Source organism: Odocoileus virginianus, chromosome 31 (genome assembly GCF_023699985.2).
Source record: "Odocoileus virginianus isolate 20LAN1187 ecotype Illinois chromosome 31, Ovbor_1.2, whole genome shotgun sequence".
In the NCBI taxonomy this organism is placed as follows: Eukaryota; Metazoa; Chordata; class Mammalia; order Artiodactyla; family Cervidae; genus Odocoileus; species Odocoileus virginianus.
In genome coordinates, this window is record NC_069704.1 from 11,331,217 (window position 1) to 11,344,671 (window position 13,455).

A 13,455-nucleotide genomic window follows, 5' to 3' on the forward strand; every position below is an offset into this window, starting at 1 on the left:
ATATTATATCCCTGTGCTTACTTATTTTATAACTGGAGGTTTGTACCTCTTAATCCCCCTCACCCATTTTACTGTCTGTTCTCCTCCCCTCTGGCATCACCTGTTTATTCTATCTATGAGTCAGCTTTCATTTTTTTCTGTGTTTTGTCTTTTAGAAGACACATGTAAGTGAGATCATACAGTTATTTGTCTTTCTCTGTCTTATTTCACTTAGCATAGTTCAGTTCAGTCGCTCCGTTGTATCTGACTCTTTGTCACCCTTGGACTGCAGCATGCCAGGCTTCCCTGTCCATCAGCAACTGCTGGAGCTTGCTCAACTCATGTCCATCGAGTCGGTGATGCCATTCAACCATCTCATCCTGTTATCCCCTTCTCCTCCTGCCTTCAGTCTTTCCCAGCATCAGGGTCTTTGCCAATGAATCAGTTCTTCGCATCAGGTGGCCAAAGTATTGGAGTTTCAGTTTCAGCATCAGTCCTTCCAATGAATATTCAGGACTGATTTCCTTTAGGATGGACTGGTTGGATCTCCTTGCAGTCCAAGGGACTCTCAAGAGTCTTCTCCAACACCACAGTTCAAAAGCATCAATTCTTCAGTGCTCAGTTTTCCTTCTAGTCCATCTCTCACATCCATACGTGACTACTGGAAAAACTATAGCTTTGACTAAATGGACCTTTAGCATAAAGCCACCTATATTTATCCATGTTGTTGCCAATGGCAAATTTTTTTTAATGGCTGAATACTATTCCTATATACATATAACCATTTATTTACACATTAATCTATTGATGGACACTTAGGTTGCTTCCATATCTTGGGTATTGTAAGTAATGCTTTGAACATTCGGGTGCATGTATCTTTTTGAATCAGTGTTTTTGTTTTTTTCAGGTAAATACCCAGAAGTGAAGTTGCTGGATTGTATGGTAGTTCTATTTTCAAAAAAGTTTTTTTGGCTGCACCGTGTCACTTGTAGGATTTTAATTCTGTGACCAGGGATTGAACCCTAGTAGTGACAACATGGAGTGCTAACCACTGGACCTCGAGAGAATTCCCCAATTTTCAATTTTTTGAGGAAACTCCATACTATTTTCCACAGTGGCTGCACCAATTTTCATTCCCACCAACAGTCCATGAGGGTCTTTCTTGTCTGTTTTTTAAAATTGAAGTAAATTCTAGACAGGAAGTATCTCAAGGCTACTATTCAAAACCAAAGTGCCTAGTAAGATGATGATACTATTTAGTGGGGAAAATGTACTATTAATAGTTTGAAGGGAGAAGCAACTATTAAAAAAAAGCTTAGAAGCAGCATTATAAACTGCTATAAAGTACTGTATATAATGAAATGTTAGAGCCATTTCCCCCCCCTGACAATTCCAAGTCTACATACAGAAATATGTGACTTCATAAAGATATAGGAATTTTTTACAGTAGTAATTTTGCAGAAACCTAAATGCTTATCAATAGGGGAATCACTAAATTTTGTCATGTACTTATCATGAAGGTTTGTTTGTTGGTTTTTTTTTTTTGCAAGTCTTTGTAAAGAAGACTATCATGCAGTCATTTAAATGAATAAGGTAGTTCTCCACATACAGGTCAGAGTGGTTAAGTGCAAATTCTAGAGCCATGCTATTTGCGTTCAAATTCCTCCTTAACCACTTACTAGTTTCTGGCACTTTAGAGTTGCTCCTCAATCACTCTATCTCATAAAAATTCCTACTTCATAAGATCGTTGTAAGGATTAAACGAACTCATCCAAGTAAAGCACTTTAAGTAGTGTCTGGCACAATTAGTATTAGCTATTATTGCTGATAAAGGATACCTGTGATATATTGTTTGAAAGGTAAAGTTACAGAACACACATTGTAGGATTCCATTTTTGTGAGAATGAACAAACCTATATGTGATTTGCACATGTGGGAATATGGAATATCTACATAGGAGGAATTTATAAGTTGCTAACTGGCCTTGTTTGGAAGTCAAAATTACAAACGAGTTTTTTTTTTTTTTTTTTTTAACTTAGATTCTATACTTTGGAGGTCCCAGAGTCAGAGACGCTGAAGTGATTGAGCACACACACGTATACTTTGGAGGAGGGGTAGCTTTAAAAGGATCTATTGGAGGTTTTGGGAAATGAACATTTCCCCATACTAGTCCTTGGTAGTCATACTATACATTCATAGAAATGATCAAAAAAGTTGTATACACCAAGCTGTTAACAGGAATTATCTCCAGTGGGTAAGATGGTGAGCAGGGAGGTGGCGGACAAACTACTTTATATCTTTGGTATTGTGTTGTTTGCAAATAGTTTATCACTTTTCGTGTCACCATCAAACAAAAGAAGCAAAACGTCCTCAAAAAAAGGGATTGGTTAACTTAACATATGATGAAGTCATCAACAAAAACAGTGGTGGTGGTGTAGAGTTTTTTGCGTTAACGTGGCACAATGTTTACGGGGGAAAAACAGTGATACAGAACTTTTATCATGAATCTGAACCCCCTCCCCACTTATTTATTTTGGGGGCTTTATACATGTGTACACAGACACAAGGCCTTGGAGGATGCACACGCAAGTGTACCCGTTAACTGGTAGTTTTCTCTGGGGAGTGGGATGGTGGGAGGGCGCAAGGGCTTTCTTTCACTCTCAATTTTAAATTCTGAATATTTTCAATTTTTGCAAAGATCGTATATAATTTCTATAATAAAAGCAATAAAGGACATACACGTCTTTACTGTTGTGTATTTTGTACTTGCACAAGTTACATCTGGAATGGTACGTATTCATTTTTGAAGACATTAACTAGGTCTTTATAGATTTCTTTTAAACACAATTTCAACTCACTTAGGATCTTAATTTCTTTTTATACACACAAAAAATGTACCTGATAGTGTACCTAATTTGTTGTGCCAGTACTATCACTTGAAGTAAAGCAATTATGCAAACGCCTTAAGTGACGTCACGGACAAACAAGGCGTAAACTTTAAATCACTATATTCAAATTCAATCACGCGGGTTACCAAAAAGAACGTAGGGATTACAACAAAAATGTAAGAAAACAGCTCCTGTAAGGATACAAACTTGCATTTGAACTTTAAAAATCCTAGTTTATTGAACTTTTAGTTGGAGTCGTGATCTTCCCTCACTGGGTAGTTCTAGTTCCTAAGAGCATCAGAAACCTACACTCTCTGACCGCCTTTAAGTATAAAAGAAGCCCAGCGACCAGGGTCGGGGCCGATCGCCGCGCCGGGGCTCGCCCCGGACTGAGTCAGCGCAGGGCTGAGAAGTTCGGCGGGAGGCGCGGGGCGGGGCTTCCTCCCGCCGACTCCGAACCCAGCTCTACTTTTCCGAGTCCACGTCTCTTCCTTTGGACGGGCGTGTTTCTCCAGGTCGGGACCAGCCAACGTGACAGCCACAGACCTTTACAGAAAGAGCTCCGGCCCGGCCTCGAGGATTTCCCCCGGCCGGGGCAGCCCAGGCCAGCTCGGCCAAGCCCCTCACGGACGGCGGCGTGCGGCTCCCCGGGGGCCGAGCCCGCCGCTCGCCTCACTTCTTGGCGCCCGCGTCGCGGCGCCGAGCGCAGCATCCCCGGCATGGAGACCGGCTCGGACTCAGGTCAGAGGCCCGCGCGTTTGCTCCGCTCCGGGGCCGCCGCAGGCTGCGCGGGCGCGGAAGCGGCTAGGCCGGGCCGCCCGCGCAGGCCGCCGCGCGCCGAGTCCGCGCGGGGAGCGCACGCGGGGCCGGCTCCCGCGCGCGAGGCGGGCGGCGGCAGGTGGGCAGGACGAGCCGCGAGCGAGCGAGCGAGCGAGGGCGGGCAGGCGGGCGCGCGAGGGGCCCGGCGGGGGGGCCGCTGGGAGGATGGCTCAGCTCTTTCTAAATATAAAACCGGCGTGAGTCGGGCGAGCGCGGCGCGGAGCCGCAGAGCCGCCGCGCGGGCCGGGCGCACGGGGGACTCGGCCGACGGACGGCGGCGGCTCCGCAGAGGCGCTGGGCTGCGGGAGCGCCCCAGCCGCGAGCTCGCGGGGGACGGCGAGAGCGACGCGTGCAGCGAGGAGGACGCAGGCGGCGGCGGCGGGCGGGCGGGCCTCGCGGGCGCAGCGCGGCCCACGCCGAGCGACCGGAGGCGGCTCCCGGCCCCCGCCGCACCGCGAGCGGCGAGCCCCCCGCGCCGCCCGTCCGCGCCCTCCCCCTCCGGCCCCTCCCTCCCTCCCCGGCGCAACATGGCTGCGGCCGCCGCCTCCGCCTCCCAGGACGAGCTGAGTAAGTGCCACGGCAAGCCTGCGGCCGCAAGCCGGAGCCAGCGCCGCGCCGCGCCGCGCCGGGCCGGGGGGTGGGGTGGGGGGGCGGCGGCTGGGGCCGGACTGGAGGGTCGGGTCGCCGGGCGGCACCGGACGGACGGGCGGGCGGCGGCTGCGGCGTGTGGGGGGCTGGGGCGCTCGGGCCTGGTGGGCAGGCGGGCCGCCGCCGCCACCGCTGGCGTTTGTAGGCCTCAGCTTTGCACCGTCACGTTGCGAAATTGAAACCGGAGCCCCGGGAGGAGCCCTCTGTGTGCGATCCGCCTCGGCTCGGTGTGTATGGGGGGAGCCTAGCCCCCTTGCCTGCGGAGGCTGGGCTGGCGGAGCGGCCGCAGCCCCAGGGTGGCGGGCTTTGCCCACTGTCCCGTCTGACCCCTCCGTGGACTCCTCCGGTCCTAACTGTGGGGCGAGTCCTGGAAATAGCGCTTTCGGGGAGGGGGAGAAGGTGCCGTGTTGTGACACTCTGGAAATCAGCGGAAAGGTCAAGAATAGGCGGTGACCCTCAGGTGGAGCAGGAAGGACGGGAGGGCAGAGAGGGTCGCGGCGCTCGCTGCAGGGGAAGCCTCGGGGTGACAGCGCTCTGGGAAAGGAGAGCCAGTGCACACTTGACCTTAAACGTTGCAGTTTTCCGGGGGACGGCGATCCACGTTCGGGGAGAGCGGTGGTCACCCTGAATCGCAGGCCGCTCCGCCCGCCGCCCGGGTTCGCCTCGGTGCTTTGTGGGAAGTGTAGTTCCCGGGCGCCGCAGGCCCAGGCTGGGGGTCAGAAAAAATCGAATTTTCCTAGGACCTGTAAGATAATTTCTGATTGCGTTTGGGGGGTGTTTGGATGTAAAGCTTTAAGTTGAAGCGTTGGGTTTCTCCGTGCTGCCCTTCAGTTTATGACCAAAAACAAGAAAGGTATTATTTAGGGATGCTGTGAGTTTTAAATGGAATGAAACCTGGGACAGGTGTCGCAAGCCTTGGGAAGTTTCTGTTGTTACAGCCCCCTCTCTCAATTTCCATATGAGAGTAGCTGTACACATAATAATTTCTGTTTCTTTGGTCTTTGACTGTTTAAAGCTACTTTAATATGCATGATCTCACTTTTCCCCTCGTAACAGCCTACTAAAGCAGGTAGGTAGAAATTATCCTTGTTTTAAAGAGGAGGCGAGTTTAGAGAGTTAAATCTCCTTGCTGCTTTGACACAAAACTGGTGTAGCAGCAGTGGTGTTTGGTCATTTTGAAGCTGAAATAAAGAATTGGTGTGACCCTGGGTAGGATGCAGAGTCTGGGTAGATAAGGCCTCTTGCGGTGGTTAGAGATAGACAGGGGCTGATAGTCAGAGTTGATCGCTTGCCTGTTTATTGCCAAGCTGGAGCACCACCAGGCCTTCTGGGGAGGTCAGCTCCCTGATCTTTTTTCTTCCATTTTTTGTTATTGTGGTAAAATAAATGTACCATGAAATTTACCACCATAACCATTTTTAACTGTACAGGCCAGTGGTCTTAAGGACATTTATATTGTTGTGCAACCATCACCACCATTTACCTTGAGAATACTTTTCATCTTGCAAAACTGAAGTTCACTGCTAAGTCCCTCCTACTCCTCCTCCCAGCCTCTGACAGCCTCCATTCTACTCTCTGTCTCTATGATTTTGATGTCTCTAGATATCTCATGTAAGTGGACTCATACAAGATTTGTCTTTTTGTGACTGGCTTATTTCATCTGGCATAATATCCTTAGGGTTCATCCATGCTGTACCGTGTGACAGGATTTTCTTCCTTTTTAAGGCTAATATTCCATTGTATGTATATATCATATTTTCTCATCCACTCATCTGTCTGTTGATGGACATGGTGGTATGTTTTATCTGTTGTGATTATTGCTGCTATGAATATGAATGTGCATGTATCTCTTTGAGATTGTGCTTCCAATTCTTTTGTACGTTTACCCAGAAGTGGGATTGTTGTATGATATGATAATTCTATTTTTAATTTTTTTAGGAACTGCCATCCTGTTTTCCACAGTGGCTATATCATTTTATGTTCCCACCAGCAGTAAACAAAGGGCTCCAGTTTTTTTATAGAACCTTGCCAACACTTCGTTATTTTCTGTACTTTTGATAGCAGCTATCCCAAGGAGTGTGAGGTGGTCTGACTTTTTAAATTGTTCCACTGCAAGATACCTGAATTCATGTTATACCACTAAACACATTAAACTATTAATTACTAGTTGGAATAGGGAACAAAACTTGAGGGAGAATTGGATTTCATTCTTAAGTGGCTGATGTATTTGTATACAGATAGTGTACTCCTGTACCTCAGGTACCTGTTAAGATGTTTGTAGTTCTTCTGGTTGAGGAATTTACTGGCTTTAGCAGCTACTGGAAAAGTTAGGAGGAAGTTATTCCAGTCCTTGCCTTTTCATTGTTCTGTTTGGTCAGATCCCCAGTCATTGACCACAGATGTCTGTTGACTTGGTTTCTATATTTAAGGAGAGATTAAATACTTGGTAGTTGATACCTTAAAATAATTTAACTTGAAATCACAGTCATATATACTGAACATATATATTAGGAACTTAAATCACTTTCAGTTTCAGAAAGGCTATAATAAAAGGAGAGATGGCTGTAAAAAAAAAAAGGAGCTAAGTATATGAATATTTGCTGGCTGTTATTTATGACTAGTAGATGATGTGTATGCTGTATGCTTAGTTGTATCTGACTCTGTGTGACCCTGTGGACTAGCCCACCAGGGTCTTGTGTCCATGGGATTTCCCAGGCAGGAATACTGGAGTGGGTTGCTGTTTTCTTCTTCAGGGAGTCTTTCCGACCCCGGGATCGAACGGCACATCTCCTGCATTGGCACACGGGTTCTTTACCATCTGAGCCACCAGGGAAGCCCCAGTAGATAATAAAAGCAAACTACCAGATGCCCACATTGTCCCTCCCCCCGATGTTTTATTATGAAAATCTTCCCAAACTTACAGAAAAGTTGAAAATGAACCTTCATATCCCACTACCTAGATTCTACATATGATATTTCACTACTGGCTTTATCACATATCTGTCCATTTTCAAGCCACATTTTAAAATGTTCTTTTAATTATTTTATTATTTTTGTTTAAAAAAGGATTGTGGTAAGATACACATACGTAACAAAATTTACCATCTTAACCATTTTTAAGTGTACAGTTCAGTGGCATTAAATACTCAACCCATCTTATTTTGATGCATTTCAAAGTGAATTGGAGACAACAGTACACTTCAGTATTTCAGCACTAGCATTGATTTAAGTGCTTTGTATATATTGTTTTATTCGTCAGTATATCCTAAGAGGTAGGTAAAGTTATTCCTGCTGTTTTATGGCATGGAAAACAGGCATTTTAGATTCCCAGCATCCCATAGCTAGTAAGTGGTAGAGTTAGAGTTGGATCGCAGATGGCCATGGGCATTGGTAACCAGCCTTTAGGCTTTGTTCCTCGGTGTGCTATAGAGCAGCAAGCTGCCACCTTTTGGGCACCAGGGACCGGGTTTGTGGAAGACAGTTTTTCCATGGACTGGAGGTGGGGAGTGGTTTGGGGATGATTCTCATAAGGAAGGAGCAAACTAAATTCCTTGCCTTGTGCACAGTTCACAGTAGGATTTGCACTTCTTGGACAATCCAGTGCTGAGCCGACAGAAGGCGGAGCTCAGGTGGTAGTGTGAGCGATGGGGAGTGGCTGTCAATCCGGTGGAAGGCCCGCCTGCCTGCAGTTCACCTCCTGCTGTGTGGCTGGCTTCCTAATGGGAAACTGGAGGTTGGGGACCCCTGTCATAGAGTGTTCATGCCGATGAAGAGACGAAGTCAGATGCATTCCTAAATACCTAGCTACACGTTACTTTAATCCAGTTATCTGACTGCTTTTTAACGCTGCTATGGGCGACTAAAGAAACACGGAAGTCCACTGATGGAATTAAAATACTGTTGAAAAGAAAGAGGAAGAGTGCATGTAAAGAGATATGTCAGGAGCAAACTGTATGTGTTGTTACAGACTCTGCTAGAGTAATATTAACAGCTTTGGTCCCCAGGTCTGTTATTTTGAGATGTGTAGCTGGTAACACTGCCTTTCTATAGATTTTAAATCATTGCGTTTTACCATTGCACTTGAAGTGATATGCATGTTAAAAATTTAAATGGAATCTGTAGCTGCTGTCAGTCGTTATCTGCTACCACACCCTAGGAGCTCCTGAGGAGGAGAACTGATGGGTAGGCTTGTCTTTTACGCTTCTCTTTCTCTTCTCTTCTCTTTTCTCCCTCTCTTTCTTTTTTTCCGAGTAGTGTCAATGGAGTGGTATCATGTATGAAGGTTGCCGGAAGGTAAGCAGGATAATCTTGGGTTGGAATTTGTTAAAATTTTTTATCCTTTCACAAACATCCTGTCATTGTCACTTTGAATCAGGTGATTGTAATAGAACAATGGTAAAGCTAATGTTTATTGAGAGCTTACTGTTGTGTTCTGATCGCTTTGTACAGATTAATTGATTGAATCCTTACAACCTTGTGACTTTGGTACTGTTATTGTCTGGTGGGGCTGTCCTCCAAGTACAGAGCTGGGGCTTGAGCTCACATTCTTTGGTTCCAGAGTTGATGTTGATCCCACGCTGCTGCTGCGCTACTGTGTCTGAAAGGGAAAATACAGTTTATAAGAAGATCAGCATGGCTCTTTTCCCGATGTCTTGCTAAGCCTCCAGAAGAAACCTCTTACAGTGTATAAAATGTTATAAGATTCTGATGTTCGTTGAATAGGACATAATAGATTTTTGGGGAAGATGCTGAAATAGAGAATGATTATTTCTGACTGTTAAAGGCAGTTCTGAAATCTAGTTTGCAAATTACTTAAGGTCACAGTCTGTAGTTTTCTTTCTTTATATTTAGGGTAATGTAACTGTTTGGAATGGGATGAAATTCAGTGCAAGGCATGTGGACTAGCTTTTCTTCTAATATTATCCTCTGCCAGTGCATGGAAATGTTGGCATTGTAGTTATATTTTAGCAGTGGGTAGGGAGATTTCTGACTGAGGGGAGGGAGCGTTTGAGACGTTTCACCTGGTCAGCTGTTCAATGGTTTCATATTTTGGGCTGTATAATTCTAAGGCATCCTTAGAACCTGATCTTCACTGGGGTAAAGGCAACTCAGGAAGGAGCAACAGCGTGGACTCTCAAACACATTGATGCTACTCAACTTGACCACTTGACACAGCCGCCTTAGTTCTCAAATGTTGGCTAGATAGTCATCATGTCATATGTCTTCTGAGAGAGTCTCTGCCCGTGCCAGGCATCTTGGTGGCTCTTTTAGGGAATGAGACGGGGAGGCTGTATGTGTAGCTGTGTCGGTGAACATGAGTCACAGCCCCCGAGAGATGGCTGTTTTCATGGCAGCCATGCATGCAGCTGAGCTGAGCTGTGTAAACAGGCTAAATCAAGCCTGTGTCATCTCCGTTTTGGTTACTTAGCCAAAAAGGAAGGTTAGAATGGAAAATAGCGATGGTATTTCTGCTTTTTATAACTTGTCGTTTTTCACTTCTACCTCATCTTGTTTTAAATGCTGCTTGCAGTAACTTGTAATATTTCATAAGGGCCAGTGTAGGCGAGAATAATCGGCACTGGGGCGTTCGACCTTGTTCAGAAGATAGATGTTAAAACTGCGGGCACTGCCAGTGTGCTCAGATGGTTTGATCCAAGTTGCTGGTCTCTGGTTTCAGTCCTGGCCAGTCTCTGCTGTGATGCTTGCTGTCTTACATGCCTTGTTTTCCCCACACATTTTCCAGTTCAATAAGCAGACTTTAAAAATGGAGTGACTAGTTTATGGTCCTGGCCCCACAGAGCTTATCATTCAGTGTAGTTTTTTTTGTTAGTTTCTCAGTCATGTCTGACTCTTTGCAACACTATGGATTGTAGCCTGTCAGGTTCCTCTGTCCATGGAATTCTCCAGGCAAATATACTGGAGTGGGTGGCCGTTCCCTTCAGGGGATCTTCCCGACCCAGGGATCAAACCCTGGACTCCTACATTGCAGGCAGAGTCTATACCCTCCGAGCCACTAGGGAAACCCCAGTGTAGAGGCAGGTTTATATATAAATGTAAATAACTGATTGAAAGTATGATATGAGAAATGTCAAAAAAAATGAAAAGAAGAAAAATGTCTAACACAATTCTTTAGAAATGTCAAGGAGTGAGAAATAGTAGTCCTGGTTAACGGAACATTACTTGAGCTAAGACATAGAGATTGAAAAATATGTATTTTTAGGGAAGGTTCAAATGAGTCTGATATACGATGGCTGCATGAAGTTCTGGGAAAGGAGTTAAAGATTGGAGTTAAGAGACTTGACCCTTTCTGCCTTTTACAATTTGAGATCTTGAGCAAATTACACTACCTTACTAAGTCTCCCTTTCTTTCCCATAAGAAATTTAGTGTTGTTAGGCTTAATATACATGTTAATGCACTGTACAGACAGTTTAATTCTATATAAATTATTATTCTTGGTGAGGGATGGTGGTAGGAAGTACAGCCGGGAAGATGGGTTGGGACTGGCTTGCACAGGAATGCCAGCACAACTAGTCTGAACTTTGTTCTGTAGACAGTAGGGGACCATCAAAGGCTTTTAAGCAGGGATGTAACATGAGTGGATCCTTTTATAAGTTTAACAGGTGGCAGTGATGTTACCATTGATTGCAAGGGTCCAGAGACCAAGAGCAGCAAGCCTCAAAGGAAGGTAAATATTACAGTAGCCAAGTTAGCAGAAGCTTGAGGTCTGAACTGGGATAGTAGAAGTGGATTTGACCGGTAATATAATCTAAAATCCTGAAAATAGGGAGAAACTGTTGGCTGAACAGTAGGGAGTTATTCATTGGAGGAGTTAGAGATGATTCCAAGAATCTACCTGAGAGATTACAAGGAGAGAGAGTGTAGCCTCTGGACAGATTTCGGGAGGTAAGAGCAGAGATAAGAGAGAACAGGTTTGTGTTCAAGAAATAGTAAATCATTTATTGAATGCATGGGTTAAATTATTGAGGCAGCCATGTTGAGTTGTCTAGGGAGGTTGTTTTGAATAGTGACTAAAACCTCTAGCCTTGAAGTCAGAACGAGTTTTGAATCCTGACCTTGGCACATTTTATTTTTTTAAATATTTATTTGGTTGCGTCAGGTCTTCGTTGCGGCTTGCAAGCTTCTCTCTGCTAGCGATGCACAGGCTTGGTTGGCCTGCAGCAGGCGGGATCTCAGTTCCCAAACCAGGGATCCAACCTGCATCCCCTCCATTGAAAGGTAGATTCTTAACCACCGGACCACCCGGGAAATCCCTGCCACTTTTAAGTTTTAATGTCAAAGGACCTAACTTTTGGGCCTGGATTTCTCATTTGTAAAATGGGATAACAGAGCTATTTTACAGGGTTGTTCTAAGAGTGGAAAGAGATGATACATGCTAAGGACTTTGGTATAGTGCTGGGCACATAAATTGCAGGTGTGTGGGAACTTTGATTCTGAGGCTTGGGAGAATGCGGGGTGATGTGGATAGACTGTCCAGAAGACAGCTGTCTGGGAGCTCTGCGTAGATAAGGATGAGAGGAAGTCAGAAAGAACTAGGGAAGGGGATCAAAAGTGTCAAAAGAGGGCAGAGGTTTCCCAGGGTAAAGACTATCAGCCATTTGCCTTCTCAGCTGTTGTAATGTGTTAATAACATGTGTGCCCATCCACTAATGCTCTTAGAAAAGTATGGTATAAATCAGACACTTTGTTCTAATTTTAATGTAAAGTTTTCTATGTTTATGACATATATGTACATGCACAATATGTATGTTTATTGGAGTTTTTTAGCCTTCAGTGAAAAACTACCAGTATGTGTGTGTGTATATATATATAATATATAAAGTATTAGCATATTACTTCTACACACTCAATTTTTCTTTAACTTAGCATACTTGATTTACAATGTTGTGTCTGGTGTATAGCAAAGTGCTTGTTATACATATTTATTCCTTTTCATGTTATTTTACAATGCGGTTTATTACAGGATATTGACTATAGTTCCCTGTCCCATACAGTAGGACCTTATTTCTACACACCAAATTTTATTTATGGACATGTTCCTTACTATTTCTCCAATTTGGTAATGACTATAACTTACCCCCTCATTCTGAATTTGCAAAAGCAGAGCATGCATCAAATTAGGAGATCTTAGCATAAAAATGAAAATTGCTTATTTTGTTCTTTTAAATGGTAGCTATAAGTATAAATCTTTTAATTGTTTTTTTTTTTTCCTGGTGTTCTAAATAATAGATTCTTTATACAATTGCATATGTACGAGTGGATGAACATACCATTGGTGATCCAGAGGATTTTTGTCAAGACTGGATAAACCATGTATCACATTGATTGTAGAGGTTAGTAGATTTAGTTCCTTAGGATGTGTGCATTTTTTGTAGTAGCATTTAAAAATGCATAGATTATCAAGTAGCTTTCTCCCACAAGATCTTCATGGGTTTTTCTCCTCTGACTGTCCTGAGAGAACGAGTGAAGTTCATGTTAGTTTTTATTTATGTGTTTTATTTATGTGAAGCTTCTATTCTCTGTCATCACATAAACATTAACATTTAAAAAATTAGCAAGAAAAAGACAAAGCTTAAAGGTGTTACTTAGCAGTGTGTGCAAGGAAAAGGGTATGGGTGTTAGTTCACAAGTAGTATTGTATACCACAACCGAAAAAAGTATGATTTTATGTGCTCCAGAAGTGTCATCCTGGGTTTAATTGATTTATGAAAAGAGGTATTGAGAAAGGCATCATCATGGTAATTGGGTATTCCTAATTCTGCCAATTTGACATGCCCTGTGATGGAAAAGCCATTAATTCTACTTCATTCTGAGGCTGAACAAGAATATGGTGTCAGGTTCACTCTTGGGTGACATTGGATAGTCCTGTGATTGAAATTCTAAATTCAGATTGTAATTCTCCGATATCATGAATTCAGTATCCATGAGCACCTGAGATACTGTAGCTTCAGTCCAAAGGCACGTTTTGTTGCTCTCTTTCAGTTGAACTACTGGATCCCTCTTCGCCCAGTTCATTCCACTGTTTCTTGGTGTGTTCGTTGCTGCTTTTGGTGTATAATGCCTTGATTCATTTAGGTGGAATTTTGAGTGATGGAATGAATG

At 44.2% G+C, this 13,455-nt stretch overlaps 1 protein-coding gene across 3 annotated transcripts in view; it reads left to right on the forward strand.

Moving 5' to 3' along the window:
- The first annotated feature begins 3,244 nt into the window (after nucleotides 1-3,244).
- ECPAS (Ecm29 proteasome adaptor and scaffold) overlaps nucleotides 3,245-13,455 on the forward strand; it is a 106,198-nt gene continuing 95,987 nt past the window's right edge. The window contains exons 1-2 of one of the 3 annotated variants that reach the window (XM_070459296.1): nucleotides 4,153-4,253; nucleotides 12,583-12,686. In XM_070459296.1, the coding sequence (XP_070315397.1) occupies nucleotides 12,665-12,686 (22 nt within the window). In that variant the 5' untranslated portion in view covers nucleotides 4,153-4,253; nucleotides 12,583-12,664. Of the gene's footprint in view, nucleotides 3,609-3,726; nucleotides 4,254-12,582; nucleotides 12,687-13,455 lie in introns of those variants that run through there. The other 2 variants (XM_070459297.1, XM_070459295.1) reach the window with 2 other exon arrangements.